Here is a 15,082-nt window from a genome sequence, read left to right as displayed (position 1 = left end):
AGTTGCTTAGTGCGATTTTTAGACAACAAACAAAACTCTTAGATGCCATAGAGGATATTATTGAAACAAGGCAAAGGGTGATGAGGAATTAATTAAAATGCTGAAACTATAGGGCCTGATTCTGCTTTCATTACACTGATGAAAATCAAGTGGCATTCCAGTGAAACTTTCCAGCCAAGTTTCTATAGCACATAGCATCCGGAGCACCTTAACTGAAATTGCTTGGAGTTACACAGCACAATCAAGGAGAGTGGGATCAGAATTGGCTAATAGAGTTTGAAAGGACGCTCAGAAATAAAATTAGGAAGGTGTTGCGTGTGCTGTTGTGGAAAAGACTCTGCTCCCAGAGGAGCCATCCCAGGGGGCAGTACAGTGAGAGAGGACATTAGCTAGTTAGAGAACTGTGTGAATACTCACTCAGTGCTGACATGATCAGTAAAGCTCAGAGTTATTTCAGTATCTGGGCTCTGATTCAAGAAGCCCTGAGCATCTGGGGACACATCAGTGATCTGCAGTCTACATTTCAGGTGTTGCACAGAATCCACCACCTATGGCCAGATTAAGGCATAGGCACCCCATTGGCCTTACACTTAGCACACCAGTTCCCAAACTTACATGACGAGATCAGAATCTCCACTTTCAAGTTTTTAAAATGATGTTTCTATCTCTCAGGGGTGCAAGGAGAAGCTTGAAAATGTGCCCCAAGTGTAACTGATGCCTGCCTGAGTCTGCAGACAGCTTGAACCTATTGCTCCAAGAGATGTGAACGGCCCCGCTCATCTTAACTGAACCTGCTGCCAACCCAAGGAGGGGCAGTGCTACAACACTGTGGGGGAGGGGCATGAGGGGCCCATATGGGTTGTGCCGAAAGCCCCAGACTGCCTTAATTCAACCCTGCCACCATCACCATCACAGCCTCTGTCTGACCACTCTAGCATGAAAGCTTCCCACGCTGCCAAGCCTCTCCCTTTGACTTAGCGCCAGGCATGATCATGCAAGTCCAGCCACAGAGAGGGCATTTTCATGTCCCTTGGACGCAATAAAAACTCTGGCCAGCATCTTCTGTGTGCTAGCGACACTCCCCACTATCGCAGCACTTTATTTTAAAAGCACTGTACGAACCTTAACCCCCTGTTCCACACAATGCCCGTGTGAGGTGAATAATGTTATTGCCCTTCTACACATGGGGAAACTGAGGCACAGAAAGGTTAACACCCAACCGTGAGACAGTCACTGCACCAGGATCAAGAACCCCTGTGCTCAAGCCGCCATCTGTGCTCCCAGCCCTTTGCTCCGGTCACCAGATCATGCTGCCTCTCAAGCCTATGTGCCAAGTAGGAATTGTCACATAGATGTTGATGGCAGCATTGGTGTTTCTGAGGGTGGGCTTTCAGAAGAAATGCTGTTCTCTGGAGGAAGGGAGAGGAGAGAGGGTCATGTGTCTGCGCCTTTCTAGGAGCCCAGTTCTGCCAAAAGATCTGCATGCTTGAACTTCACTCCTTCACAGAGTCCAATAGACTTCAGTGGGACCCCCCTTGCAGGAGGAAGAGGATGGGCAGCTGAAGGACCACACCTTAGGTTTGTTTGGGATCTTTCAAGCTAGTATTACTCTAGAAGGCTTGTTTTTAAATGCTGCCATTGACACAGTACATGCAAATCCCACCCTTGGTAAGATCCCCACAGGTAGGAAAGATTAAATGAGTTCATTTTGGGGTCTAGACCATCTCATTGAATTTTTATTTTCAAAATGAAGATGATAAATCATATGACTCAATCAAGCAGATGCCATCTGCAGATCCTGATCGGAGGAGATACATTAGTATGGTTTCTTAAGCTCTTTAGGGTCAGATTTGCTACCCTTACTCCATGGGTAGTCCCACTGAAATGGAGTAACTGCAGAGGAAGGTGCTAGTCCATGTGAGTAAAAGCAGCAGATCCTAGTTATGTGGGGCTAGATTTTCAAAACAGCTCGGAGCCAGATTTCCAAGTGCTCAGCACCCACAACTGGGCCAGATTTTCGAAAAAGCTCAGCACATTGGGTGGATTATTTTTTCTGACCACCTATTGTGATGCCCATATGGGAGCTGAGTTCTTTGGAAAACCACATCCACAGTGTAAAATGGAACACTTTCTCTCTTTCGCTTTTTGGCAGTGGGTTTCTCTCTGTTGTGGGGAGGGGTGACATATTCTGACATGTATAGCTGAGCCGGTGAGGGCGGTTCGTCCATCTCCAGACTGGAAATGGTTTCACTTGAGATGTATCACCTAGGGAAATGCTGTTAATAAAAAGGCAATGTAAAACGCCCAGAAGCCACATACCTATTTGCAAGATGTAACATGTTAATTAACAGGTATGCTCCAGTGGTGCGGGTGTGATTGCTCACAGCTCTAATGCATAAAGTGATTCTCCTGAAATGTAGCCATGAAAAATGCTAGAGCGTGGAGGGCCGTCTTAGGAAAACTGCTACCAAACACACAGCCAGTGAGACTTGCCTTAAGCCCTACTGACAATAATCAGAATCCTGCAACCAGGGGAAAGTCATGGATACAGACAGCAAGGGAAGGGGAGAACAAGGCTGCTCTTTACAAAAGCTGGGGGAATTGATTTTATCAGTTTCTGTGGGAGTGGAAGCCATGTTTGATGTCAGTTCTGTCTCTGCACACAGGGTGAAGCAGAGTTGGATTCTCAGAGTTTCCAGGGACAAAGGGATCTACTCCCCCAAACAGGCCAGATCATGTCCCATTGTGGAAACACCTGCACAGGGGCCAGGAACTCTGCTGTCCACACTGAGCTCAGGCATATGCTTGATACACAGGGTGAGGTGCATGGAGTCCCTGTGCTTCTTCATGGGCTCCCCAGTGCTCCAGCTCAGAGGGACAGAGAATGTTCTGTAGGAACAGGACTATGGCTTCTGGCTCTAATTTTTCTCTGTTTCTGCTGGATGCAGGAAATGAAGGTGTGGGAAATGTGGGTCCTCCACAGCCAGTTCTCAAGCCCTCACCACTTTTATATTCCCAGACACCATAGAGAGCTTTCTGTGAGGGCTGAGGGAAGGCTATGGAGGCAGCTGATTTCTCCTTCTGTATGGTGGGGAGAATTGCATGCAGCATCCGTTCCATGCACAGATCCTGAGGGTGGGATCCAGCCCTATACTTTTTCCAAGCTGTGGGCTCTTAGGCAGTTGCTATGGTAAAGCCACTTAATCCACCATCAGAAATATTGCACTTCAGCTCCAGATTACATTTGATGAAAAATCGTGGGAGCCATGTCCACCTCCAGACCACAGGTGGGCACTGGCATGCTCAGCCTTCCCATGCTGCTGCTCCATTCTCAGGCTGACAGGCACAGCACCACCTCACTCATCACCCATGAGGGAAGAGCATATTAGTGTCCAATTGGCTTTTAGTGGGTTCCCTGGCTGCAAATCAATCGGCAAGGAGTTTTGTGGGGATGTCAACCTGTCAGTGAGAGCAGCAGCATGGGGAGTCCAAGATGGAGAGCCTGTGGTCTGTCATGGCAACAGTGAGTGGGAGTGAAAGGTTTATGAATGTGGCTTCTCAATGTTATGCCATCGCTTCTGAGTTGGAGCCTGTGGTCTAGTTTGCTCTGTAAGTGTTCTGCCTTTGCTTAATGTGTGCTGCACCTTTAAATCTCTAAGAACTCTACTGTCTGCAGAGCCAGGCTAACATTTTGAGTGGCAGAGCTGGTGCAGCCTACTAGGGAGGAGACATGATCACACTGTGCTCTCTCATGGAGACTTGACTTTAGCAAACCACAAAAGTACAATTCTAAAAGACAACATGATTCTGCCTGAAAGGTGCTGTTTGGTCTTTGTTTAAGGGAAAGCTTACAAGAGATGAAGATTTCTGCTGTGCTATATGTGGCCCAGAGGGGTTGTTGGTTGACAACCCCACGGCTCTCTGGGAGGAGAGACAAGGTAAGCACTTTACCCATATTGATTCTTAAAATATAGGATACACCCCTGTGGTAGGCTGGGTAAGCTTCTAGTCACTTGCTCAATCCAGCAAAATGTCAACAGGCTTCATGCAAACTCATTTCTAAAAGAGAGCCTGGAGATCTGAAAGCAACTTCCACACCACAGCCACCAGAGAGAGGAAAAGGACCAAGTGTCTGGATAGCCCAAGACTGGGTGTCAGAGCTGTTGAGCCATCCACAGGGCATTCTAGATGGCATTCTAGACAATCCAAGCCACTCCACACAGTGCTGCATCTGTCTGAGGGAGGGAGACTCTGGGTGTTAAAGAGTCAGCAAGGAATGGATTGATCTGTGAGCGTGCAAGAGAGTGAAGGAGGAGAGCATGTGTAGCTGGGGCTGAGTGAATATGGGCATTGTTAGCCTGGACAGACTGGATGGCTCAGGACAAGGGGATATGGAAGAGAGGGGAAGGGCCTTTTGCTTATAGGTCATCATTCTCAATCTAGATGAGGCTGGTAACTGCTGGCAGTAATCACCATCTGTTCAGCTGCCTGTATATTGAGACTGAGACTCAGTTCAGTTCCTTGTGGACAGGCATTCATACCACAAAAACCACCATCACAATTGGTGTGGATTAGCATCCTTGCTAGTAATCTCAGTAAAAAGCCCTGGACTGAATGGGAATAGAGAATTACCCTCTTGTCACTTGGGATGGTCCATCCCCAGGTTGAGACACAGTGGTAGGAAGGTTTCAGAGTAGCCGCCGTGTTAGTCTGTATTCACAAAAAGAAAAGGAGGACTTGTGGCACCTTAGAGACTAACAAATTTATTTGAGCATAAGCTTTCGTGAGCTACAGCTCACTTCATCAGAATGCATCCGATGAAGTGAGCTGTAGCTCACGAAAGCTTATGCTCTAATAAATTTGTTAGTCTCTAAGGTGCCACAAGTCCTCCTTTTCTTAGTGGTAGGAAGCTTCCTGTGAAGAGACTGAGCATCTGCAGAAGCATCTGGAAATGAAATGGAAGAGCCAACTTAGTTGCCTCCACTGCCGATTGCTTCTGCATAGGAGAAAAAGGGGCAAAGGAAACAGTCTACTCCTCAAAGACTAGAGCCAGCAACGGGTGTGGTGGTACCAGCCTCCCCCCAGAAGCTGCCAGTGGAACAGAAGAGAAGGGAACCAAGGACAAGACTGTCCTGCAGGATGTGCCAGGGAGCAGGGAGACCACATGGCAGGCCAACATGGGCAAGAACATAGAAGCAAGGGACCAGGGCTGTGGCAGCTGGTGCAGGGGAATAGGAAGACCAGGCAGAAGGGAAGCATGTACAAGGGAAGAAGAGGAAAGACAGGAATATAATAGGTGGGAGGGGGTGATGGCATGTATGATATTTTTCAAAAAGCACAAATCACATAATCATAGGCTCTTAGAAATGTAGGGAATGCACGGCAGACAGCTACAAATACCTACATGCACTGGTGGTACAGAGTTCAATGAGATCGCCACTGCAGCAAGAGCCACAGAGATGACGTGCATTCATGAGTGGGATTCAAACTGGCAAGTCTGGCATGGAGGTGGGTGCGTGTGATTGCCAGTAAGCAGGCAGGTAGTTCTGCCTTATTGCCAGTTGCGGGAAGATGGGTCCAGGGGACGTAAATGGAACAGGAGAGGGGGTCCACGTGATTGTGAGTGGAAGAGAAGGTGCGCGGAAGGTTGTCTAGATGGGACAAGAGGTGTCTGTAAAACAATCTCTCTGTTAATGCGTGACAGATCGAGTACACCTACCGCATCAGAAATTGTGCGGCTTTGGGCTAAGAAGTCTTTTATAGATTCATAGATATTAAGGTCAGAAGGGACCATTATGATCATTTAGTCCGACACCCCCGCCCCGCACAACACAGGCCACAGAATCTCACCTACCCACTCCTGCGAAAAACCTCTCACTTATGTCTGAGCTATTGAAGTCCTCAAATCGTGGTTTATTTGAAGTCAATGTGAAAAAGCAACCACTCCCTGGATGGGAATAAGATCAGACCACTGACTCCATCTGATCTGGTATCTGACCACCAGCAATGGCCAAAACTGGTTTCTTCAAGACAAGGCCCCTTAAATGCACCCCAATCAATTGTGCTATGCTGTACATTTTATAGAGCATTTCGTATCAAAGAATCCTCTCAGTAATTCAATTTAACATATTTCTTTCCCACTTTTGCTAGGGCAATGCTATCCAGGGACAGAAATGCTGCCCAAAGTGAGCTTAGGAATGCCAGAAGCTCCCAGATATCATCTCAGTGCAAACCTTGCATTGACGTCAGTAGGAGCGGGATTAGGCCCTAAATAGAAAGGGGCCCCTCCTTCTTTACCACCCTCTAGCTCTGGCCGTCCCCCTCTTTTAATGTGCACAATTCTCCCTTGTGTGAGGAATAGGGAAAGTTGGGAGCTCTGTCACACTCAAACAAAAACAAAAGGCTCTTTACAGCAAAAAGCATTGTTTAAAAAGCTTCAGCAATCCCAATATCTATTTCATGCTGTGAGGCGGAGCAGCTCCTGGGCTCGAGGACAAATGGCATGATGTTATGGAAACTCAAAGGCAGGCACTGCCCGTGAGAGCCAAGCGACTCTGCCAGCAGTGCTTACCAACTCTCCCAGCGTGATTTACAATCTCCATTTCATTGTCTCTTTGTGCTCCCTGCTGTCCTGTCAACCATTCTACACTTCGAGCTGTGCAGGCAAAAAGGAACAGACCTGCCCATCTTACCATGTAAAACCCTCCCATGCCCCCACTCATGGCATGCACCATAGTGTTGACAGCACAGAGACAAGCTTTCTTCCTGCGGATACCATGCTGAGAAGAGGGCAGAGTGCAAGAGCAGCTGCTGAATCAGTGCTTCCTGAAAAGGCGGATTGAATTGTGCTGTGCTTGAATTAATTGCCCCCCTGCATCAGCAGAATGTAGCCAAGACTCTGTCAATCTCAGTCTGCTAGAGCTCAGCTCAAAGGTACATTTAATCTCCACTGGAGAACACAAATAATGCAGCTGCCCCTTCAAGCACAGAGCCAGCCCTGTGCCTCCCGCCTGAGCTGTGTGGTACAGGAGGAAACAGTGTTTCTAAAGGCTAGAAACAGGGACTGCCAATCAGGATTCTCTTCCCTTCTCTCTCTCTCTGAGGTAGTTAAACCATCCCCATTAGTATAGGATCTGAGCACCTCACAGTCTGTGATGTATTTATCATCACAATGCTCCTGTGAGGAAGGGAAGTGCTATTATCCCCAATTTACTGACAGAGACTAGGACAGGGAGAGAAAATAACTTGCCTGGGATCACCCAGGAAGTCTGTGGGGCAGCAGGGAATTGAAGACAAATCTCCTGAGTCCCAGACTAGCACCCTAGTCATCGGACCCTGATTTTCTTCCTCTGTGGCTTTGGACAAGTCACTGAACCTTTCTGTGCTTCAGTTTCCCCATCTGTAAAATGGGTTAATGTATTTATTCACCGCTCTGAACTGCTCTGAGATTGTCAAACCAAAACATATGAATGAATCTATTCCTATGTTCTTACTATTAGTTAGCGGGATGCCCACCAGCTCTCAGGAGGGAGATTAATCGGCGGCAGAGTGGGAGAGACAGATGTATCTGTCTTCGGCTTTTCGGAGTCCTGCCAGCACCAGTAAATGGATGAATTGCTGACAATGCTCCCTCCCAAATCTGTAACGGAAATGACTGAAGTGGCAGTGTAGGCTGGACACAGCCATTTCAGAAAATGTTTCTAGGTGCAACGGGTGCAAGCTGAACTGAAGGCGGACAAGGGGCAGCTGTTGTTTTAGGCTCCACGTGCACTGCATCTCTAACTGATTCTAGTTACCACATGTTTAAAATCTGTAGCATAGTGAGGAACCTACGCATATCCCACAGATTGGGCTTGGTGAGGTCCCATCGACACTATACGCTTTAATCATGCTGACAGGTTTCAGAGTAGCAGCCATGTTAGTCTGTAGTCGCAAAAAGAAAAGGAGGACTTGTGGCACCTTAGAGACTAACAAATTTATTTGAGCATGAGCTTTTGTGAGTCTCTAAGGTGCCACAAGTACTCCTTTTCTTTTTAATCATGCTGTATCCAAGTCCCGTGACTCACTGGTTGTAGGCTGCTTGTGGCTGAGTACTGCTTATCATGCAGTTGTCTCAGTAGTACCTTGTGTTCCCTCTGGGTATGTCTACACTGCAATTAGACACCCATAGCTGGCCTGTGCCAGCTGACTTGTTGTCTGTGGGGCTGTTTAACTGTAGTGTAGACTTCTGGGCTTGGACTCGAGCCTGGGCTCTAAGACCCTGCGAAGTGATAGAGTCCCAGAACTCTACACTGCAATTAAACAGCCCTGCAGCCCGAGTCAACTGGCACGGGCCAGCTGTGGGTTTTTAATTGCAGTGTAGACACGCCCTCTGTCCATTTGTCATACCAATCCGTTGTCTCTCATCCCATACTTAGGGATTGTCTACATGGCCCTGCAATTTGGACTACTACAGGAGTTAGAATTGCTGCACCTAAAAGGTTTCAGAGTAGCAACCTTGCTGTAACTGCCCCGTGGGGATGCTGCTGGTGTGAACTAATAGGTACTTAGTTCATGTTAACACAGTCTTGTTTGAAGAGGACTACATTAATGCAAACTAGGTACCTTTTAGTTCATACTAGCGGCATCCATACAGGGCAGTTGCAGCACAACACTTTGGTGCGTGCTGCAAGTCACACGCCCATAGTCTACACACCATGCTGCAGTACACACATAGCCTTAGATTCTAAGCTCTCTGCGACAGGAACCATCTCTTTGTGATATGTCAGGATAGCACCCAGCACATTGGGGCTTGGCCTCCAGGTGCTACCATGTTACAAATCAAATAACAATAATTAACAAGGTAGGAAATTTCCCAATAGGTGGGCGAATCTCATGAGGCTGATTGGAATGTAGAAGATTGAGGTATAACGAATAAGTATTGGAAATTAGGGTTTCAGAGATCAGCTCAATCACCTTTTTTAGATTATGGCTGATTTAAAAAACTAGTCAATCTACAAAAAAACATTTTAAAAAACCTACTTAACTAAAATGAGCACAAGGGGGTTGAGAATCTAGTGTCCAGTGGTTTCTGTTAGGACCTTCGTTTTCTCAGTTCCACTCTGCCTTCTCTGAGGGTCAGAATGGTAGCTCCTTGTTTGCTTGCTGGCTGAGGTGTTTTTTAGCACATCCATGGACATCTCCTAAAGAGCATGGCTCTTTGTACAGGGGCAGGATGTCTCAGGAAGTAGCTGCCTCTGTACTCTCTGCCAATAATAAATAGAGGTGGCTCTGTTGTTAAAGTGAGCTCATACCAGTGTCATTAGTCCAGGACTCAGCCTGGCTGCACTAACCCACCAATAAGGAGACGGTGAAATCATACAACAGTCTTAATTCTTTCTTTTCATTGCCTTCAGACCCTTAAATGCTGCTTAGTGATCTACTTCTTGCTTCTGTACACTAGGGTGCAGTATTTAGACTCTTTTATTTTAAGCTCCAGTTTGGTTTTTCTGCACCCATCCTATGCATTTGACACTTTGCTGCTGCACAGCGAAGCTGTGAATGCGACCAAATGACTTTGTGGAATTCTTCTCAGAGTGGATAATGGCACCCACTTTGTCATTTCTCGTGGCCACTCCTTCGCGCGCACGTGTCCTCCAGAATGCAGGAATGAAAGTTCTCTCTCCTTCCCTACCCAGACCACTTGCTTCAATTTCAAAATCCAAACATGAACATTGGTATCGGAGGAGGACAGCACAGCCTGAGGGTTTGCAGAGAAGCATTAATTGGGGGTTATCTGGATTAAATTTTGACAAAGTCCAGTGAGTACACTGTGGCCATTTGCAAATGCGTAATAGGAGGCAGTGACAGGGAAATGTTGGCTCCTCTCCCTGGGATACCCAGTTAGCCAAGTTAATTGGGAACATTGTCTTTAAAGTGTGGTAGAACAGTGTGATCAGAAAGTTATTTGAGGGGAGGGAAAGCCAAGCCTTTTGGACTGTTATGGACTTCCTACTGAGTCTTCCTGAAAACTGAGTTGCAGCATATATTTACATTTTGGAGGAGGCGAATTTGATAGGCAAGCTCCCTTTATAAAGCAGCAATGATCCCTAATGAGCATGCCCCAAAACATTTCCTATTAATTTTCTAAGTGTCCTCTGTTTAGCTTTAACTATGGCAAAGTATAGCTTGCACGTAGGGCACTGAATGGGGAGGAGATAGGGTGTTGTGAATGCAGCTCCCTTTTCTCACACTTTAGGGCTCTGATTATTAGATCTGCAGGAGATACGATTCGGGCAGGAATGGGGGGAGAGGAAAGATAGCTTTTATCAATCCCATGCCACAAGATAGAGCAACCTCAAGGCTGCCCTAATATATACATTGGGTTTTCAATGACTCCAAGGGCTGTTTGAGCAGGCAAGAATAGCCACAGCACACCGGTGCACAGACTACATCCCCTATCCCCCAAACATGCCCTGACAATTCCCCTTCGGCAGTGGCTGTGTTGTAGAACTATTACACTAGGTCTGTGCTACCATGGAAACCCCCTGCGCCGCTGAGTATTCAATGGTAGCTCAATCTGCTGACTTATCTGCTTCTTTATGACGCTCAGTGTAAAGCAACCAGAGAGAAACAGATAGTAGGGTCCTGTATCTCTAGTCAAACTCTCAGTGGGGAGGAGAAAAAGCAGGAAAATAACTGAGGCAATTAGCAGCACACTTTGGCTGCAGTCCCACTGAGGGAAATTGCATTAGTCCTTTGATCTTTATGTACAACCTTGTTTTGTGTATTTAGCTTTATGTTTTCTCTTGTTATCTTTCATGATCCTGAGCACAGGGTGTCAGAAGCACACTCTTGCTTGGCTGTGGATTCTCTTGTATTGACATACATCATTTTTGCGAGGAAGGAGTTTGCAATAGAGTATTTGGTCCGTGTTTCCAAAATCTAAAAAGTTCAACAAAATTGTCAAATGGGCTGCCCCATGGGTGACATCAGTTTGTTTTGGACATGGATATTGCCTACCCCAATTAACTTTTAAGTTGTACTGACTGTTTGTCTGGGATAGGGCTCTTTGACTATATTCTGCTCCTTGGCCCTGGGTGGAAAGCTGGCTTTAGGTGTCCATGAGGCCTAAATGAAGGTAACTTTTGCATTCTTTCCTCCTTAAATGCAAGGCAAGTACATGGCAATGCCTTCCCTTTCCCTTGTTCCCCTCAAAGAAGCATCATATGAGATTCCTTTGGGAAGCATGTTGAAGAATCTGCTGAAGTCAGAACTGAACCAGTCTGGAGATAGCTAGAGCTAGGATCGCAGATAAGGGAACGTGGATCAAGGCCTATGGCCTTGTCTCCTTCTGAGCTAGGATAGCCAGACATCTTTAGCCCTGGTAACTCCCATGCTACTAAAAAACACCACTGACCTCCTAAGGAAACTACAATCCATTGGTGATCTTCCTGAAGATACCATCCTGGCCACTATGGATGGAGAAGCCCTCTACACCAACATTCCACACAAAGATGGACTACAAGCCGTCAGGAACACTATCCCCAATAATGTCACGGCAAACCTGGTGGCTGAACTTTGTGACTTTGTCCTCACCCATAACTATTTCACATTTGGAGACAATGTATACCTTCAAATCAGCGGCACTGCTATGGGTACCCGCATGGCCCCACAGTATACCAACATTTTTATGGCTGACTTAGAACGCTTCCTCAGCTCTCGTCCCCTAATACCCCTACTCTGCTTGCGCTATATTGATGACATCTTCATCATCTGGACCCATGGAAAAGAAGCCCTTGAGGAATTCCACCATGATTTCAACAATTTCCATCCCACCATTAACCTCAGCCTGGACCAATCCACACAAGAGATCCACTTCCTGGACATTACGGTGCTAATAAGTGATGGTCACATAAACACCACCCTATACCGGAAATCTACTGACCGCTATTCCTACCTACATGCCTCCAGCTTTCACCCAGACTACATCACACGGTCCATTGTCTACAGCCAAGCTCTGCGATACAACCGCATTTGCTCCAACCCCTCAGACAGAGACAAACACCTACAAGATCTCTATCAAGCATTCTTACAACTACAATACCCACCTGCTGAAGTGAAGAAACAGATTGACAGAGCCAGAAGAGTACCCAGGAGTCACCTACTACAGGACAGGCCTAACAAAGAAAATAACAGAACGCCACTAGCCGTCACCTTCAGCCCCCAACTAAAACCTCTCCAACGCATTATCAAGGATCTATAACCTATCCTGAAGGACGACCCATCATTCTCACAAATCTTGGGAGACAGGCCAGCCCTTGCTTACAGACAGCCCCCCAACCTGAAGCAAATACTCACCAGCAACTACATACCAAACAACAGAACCACTAACCCAGGAACCTATCCTTGCAACAAAGCCCGTTGCCAACTGTGCCCACATATCTATTCAGGGGACACCATCACAGGGCCTAATAACATCAGCCACACTATCAGAGGCTCGTTCACCTGCACATCTACCAATGTGATATATGCCATCATGTGCAAGCAATGCCCCTCCGCCATGTACATTGGTCAAACTGGACAGTCTCTACATAAAAGAATAAATGGACACAAATCAGATGTCAAGAGTTATAATGTTCATAAACCAGTTGGAGAACACTTCAATCTCTCTGGTCACGCGATTACAGACGTGAAAGTTGCAATATTACAACAGAAAAACTTCAAATCCAGACTCCAGCGAGAGACTGCTGAATTGGAATTCATTTGCAAATTGGATACAATTAATTTAGGCTTGAATAGAGACTGGGAGTGGCTAAATCATTATGCAAGGTAACCTATTTCCCCTTGTTTTTTCCTATCTCCCCCCCCCCGCCCCGTTCCTCAGACGTTCTTGTTTAACCCTGGATTTGTGCTGGAAATGGCCCACCTTGATTATCATACACATTGTAAGAAGAGTGATCACTTTAGATAAGCTATTACCAGCAGGAGAGTGGGGTGGGGGGAGAGAAAACCTTTTGAAGTGATAAACACCCATTTTTTCATGATCTGTGTGTATAAAAACATCCTCACTGCATTTTCCACTTTTATGCATCCGATGAAGTGAGCGGTAGCTCACGAAAGCTTATGCTCAAATAAATTGGTTAGTCTCTAAGGTGCTACAAGTACTCCTTTTCTTTTTGCGAATACAGACTAACATGGCTGCTACTTTGAAACCTACTAAAAAACACTATCTCCAACTGATCGGCTGCCAGAACCTTTCCCCCTCTGCTCCTCCAGCCCAATAGCAATTGGTGGAGTACCGGTCCTTATGACACAGACTCTTGGAATGCACTCACTTTTTCCTTGTTGTCCATGGTGATGGCGATCTGCATCCGTCTCCCTCTACGGAAAGCTACCAGGTGGTCCACCTCTTCCTCGCTCAGATCTGGGTCCCCACCTTGGCTCAGGAGGCCATCTGAACTCCGTTTCTCACTGACAATCCGCTTCCCCTGGAAACAACAGAGCAAGTGCAACATACACATATAGTGACACAAAATTTAGAAGCATCCCCCTCCTTGTACCAGCCTCTCACTATGATGATAAACACAGAGGGGCTGGTGGTGAATTTAGGAATTGGCATAACAGAATAGATCAATGGTCCATCCAGTCCAGTCCAGTACAGCCTCCAAGCTCTGAAAGTGGCAAATACTGGGAACTTCAGAGGAAAATGTAAAGTTCACATAAATCCACTTGGCTTATTGTGTACAACTATCCAATGAGGAACGTTTCTTCTTGTCTTCATTTCTCCAAAACTTGAGTATTGATTGACAGCCTTTATCATTTTTATTTTATAGTGAATTATAGTCAGGTGTTGCTATTTGTATTCTCTTTTTACTCTTCCTAAGATATTTGCCTCCATAAAATCCAAGGGTTAAAATGGGGGAACTGGAGTAGTGATACTCCCCTAAGCCCATGCACAAACCATGTCCTTGTCACCTGAGACTCTGTGATCTTCATAATTGTCCCTCTCCTTTCTTGAATGATTTGATCAACAGTAGAACAATTGAACTACTGATCAAATAGTGAAATAGTTGACAGTGTTGACATTTTAACTCTTGTCATGAGCTTGAGATTACATGGGCATCGTACTGATAAGCTAACGAGCATTCCTGCACTCCAGCAGTGCCAGTTAGGTGCACCTGCAGAACGTGCTCCGCCTGGAGCAGTGGAGTTTAAAAAGGTAAGACTGGCTACACAAACTAGAGGGTTGGGTTTGTTTCCTTCCTAGGAGCAGAGAGGCTGCCAGGGACTGCTAGCGAGCTCTGCTAGCAAGGGGCGCTCAGTCTGAGGCAGTTGCTAGCCCATCCTTCTCCCCCTCCTTGTTTGGGGCAGACAGGCACCATGAGCCTGATATGGATAAAGGATGCTGGAGGGGTCTTTGCATCCAGTGAACTGTGGTGTGACCTGGGGAGTGCTGCCAGGGACAAGAGGCAAGTGAACATAACTAGACTCAAGAGTCAGAAAGGACCCTGAGAGTGAGCTGAACTCCTGCTGGAAACAGTCAGATTGCCCAGCAGTGGGTGTATGTAGGGGACCCAAGGGTAACAGATTCAAAGAGACTACAACTGAACCCAGGTTAAGAGTCAGCTGACTACAGCTATTACAATTGGAAAGTAAGGACATTCTTCTTTAGTTAAAGGGCAAGAAGCCTGTGTGTTTGAAGCAGAAGGAACAGGGGTCTAGGCCCAGCACTGTGCGTGCGATTAATAATTTTGCCAGTTGTCTACAGCACATGGGTTTTTTACAGTAGTGACCAGCCAGGTAGTGCAGATCAGGATCCAGATTCATAGATTTCAAGGCCAGAAGGGACCATTGTGATCATCTAGTCTGACCTCCTGTATAGCACAGACCAGATAACTTCCCTCAAAATAATTCCTACAGCAAAGCTTTTAGAAAAACATCCAATCTTGATTTTAAAATTGTCAGTGATGGAGAATCCACCACAACCCATGGTAGTTTGTTCCAGTGGTTAATTACTATCACTGTAAAAACTTATGCCTTATTTCCATTCTGAATTTGTCTAGCTTCAACTTCCAGCCATTGGATTGTGTTATACCTTTCT

The 15,082-nt window shown here is 46.3% G+C and overlaps 1 protein-coding gene and 1 long non-coding RNA gene across 5 annotated transcripts in view; one reads left to right on the top strand and one right to left on the bottom strand.

Annotated features, from left to right (window-relative positions):
- Window positions 1-15,082, bottom strand: part of CCDC9B (coiled-coil domain containing 9B) — a 110,920-nt gene that overhangs the window by 55,725 nt on the left and 40,113 nt on the right. For 3 of the 4 annotated variants that reach the window (XM_073348788.1, XM_073348790.1, XM_073348791.1), the window contains one exon: window positions 13,317-13,469. The exons of the other annotated variant lie outside the window; for it this stretch is intronic. In XM_073348788.1, the coding sequence (XP_073204889.1) occupies window positions 13,317-13,469 (153 nt within the window). The remainder of the gene's footprint in view (window positions 1-13,316; window positions 13,470-15,082) is intronic. 4 annotated transcript variants of the gene reach the window in all.
- The window catches only part of LOC140913086 (uncharacterized), a 31,960-nt gene continuing 20,608 nt past the window's right edge, over window positions 3,731-15,082 (top strand). Inside the window, exon 1 of the long non-coding RNA XR_012159466.1 lies at window positions 3,731-3,938. This is a non-coding gene — a long non-coding RNA (uncharacterized lncRNA). The remainder of the gene's footprint in view (window positions 3,939-15,082) is intronic.

The sequence above is a fragment of the Lepidochelys kempii genome, chromosome 6 (assembly GCF_965140265.1).
Source record: "Lepidochelys kempii isolate rLepKem1 chromosome 6, rLepKem1.hap2, whole genome shotgun sequence".
In the NCBI taxonomy this organism is placed as follows: Eukaryota; Metazoa; Chordata; order Testudines; family Cheloniidae; genus Lepidochelys; species Lepidochelys kempii.
This window is presented reverse-complemented; position numbering and strand designations above follow the sequence as displayed.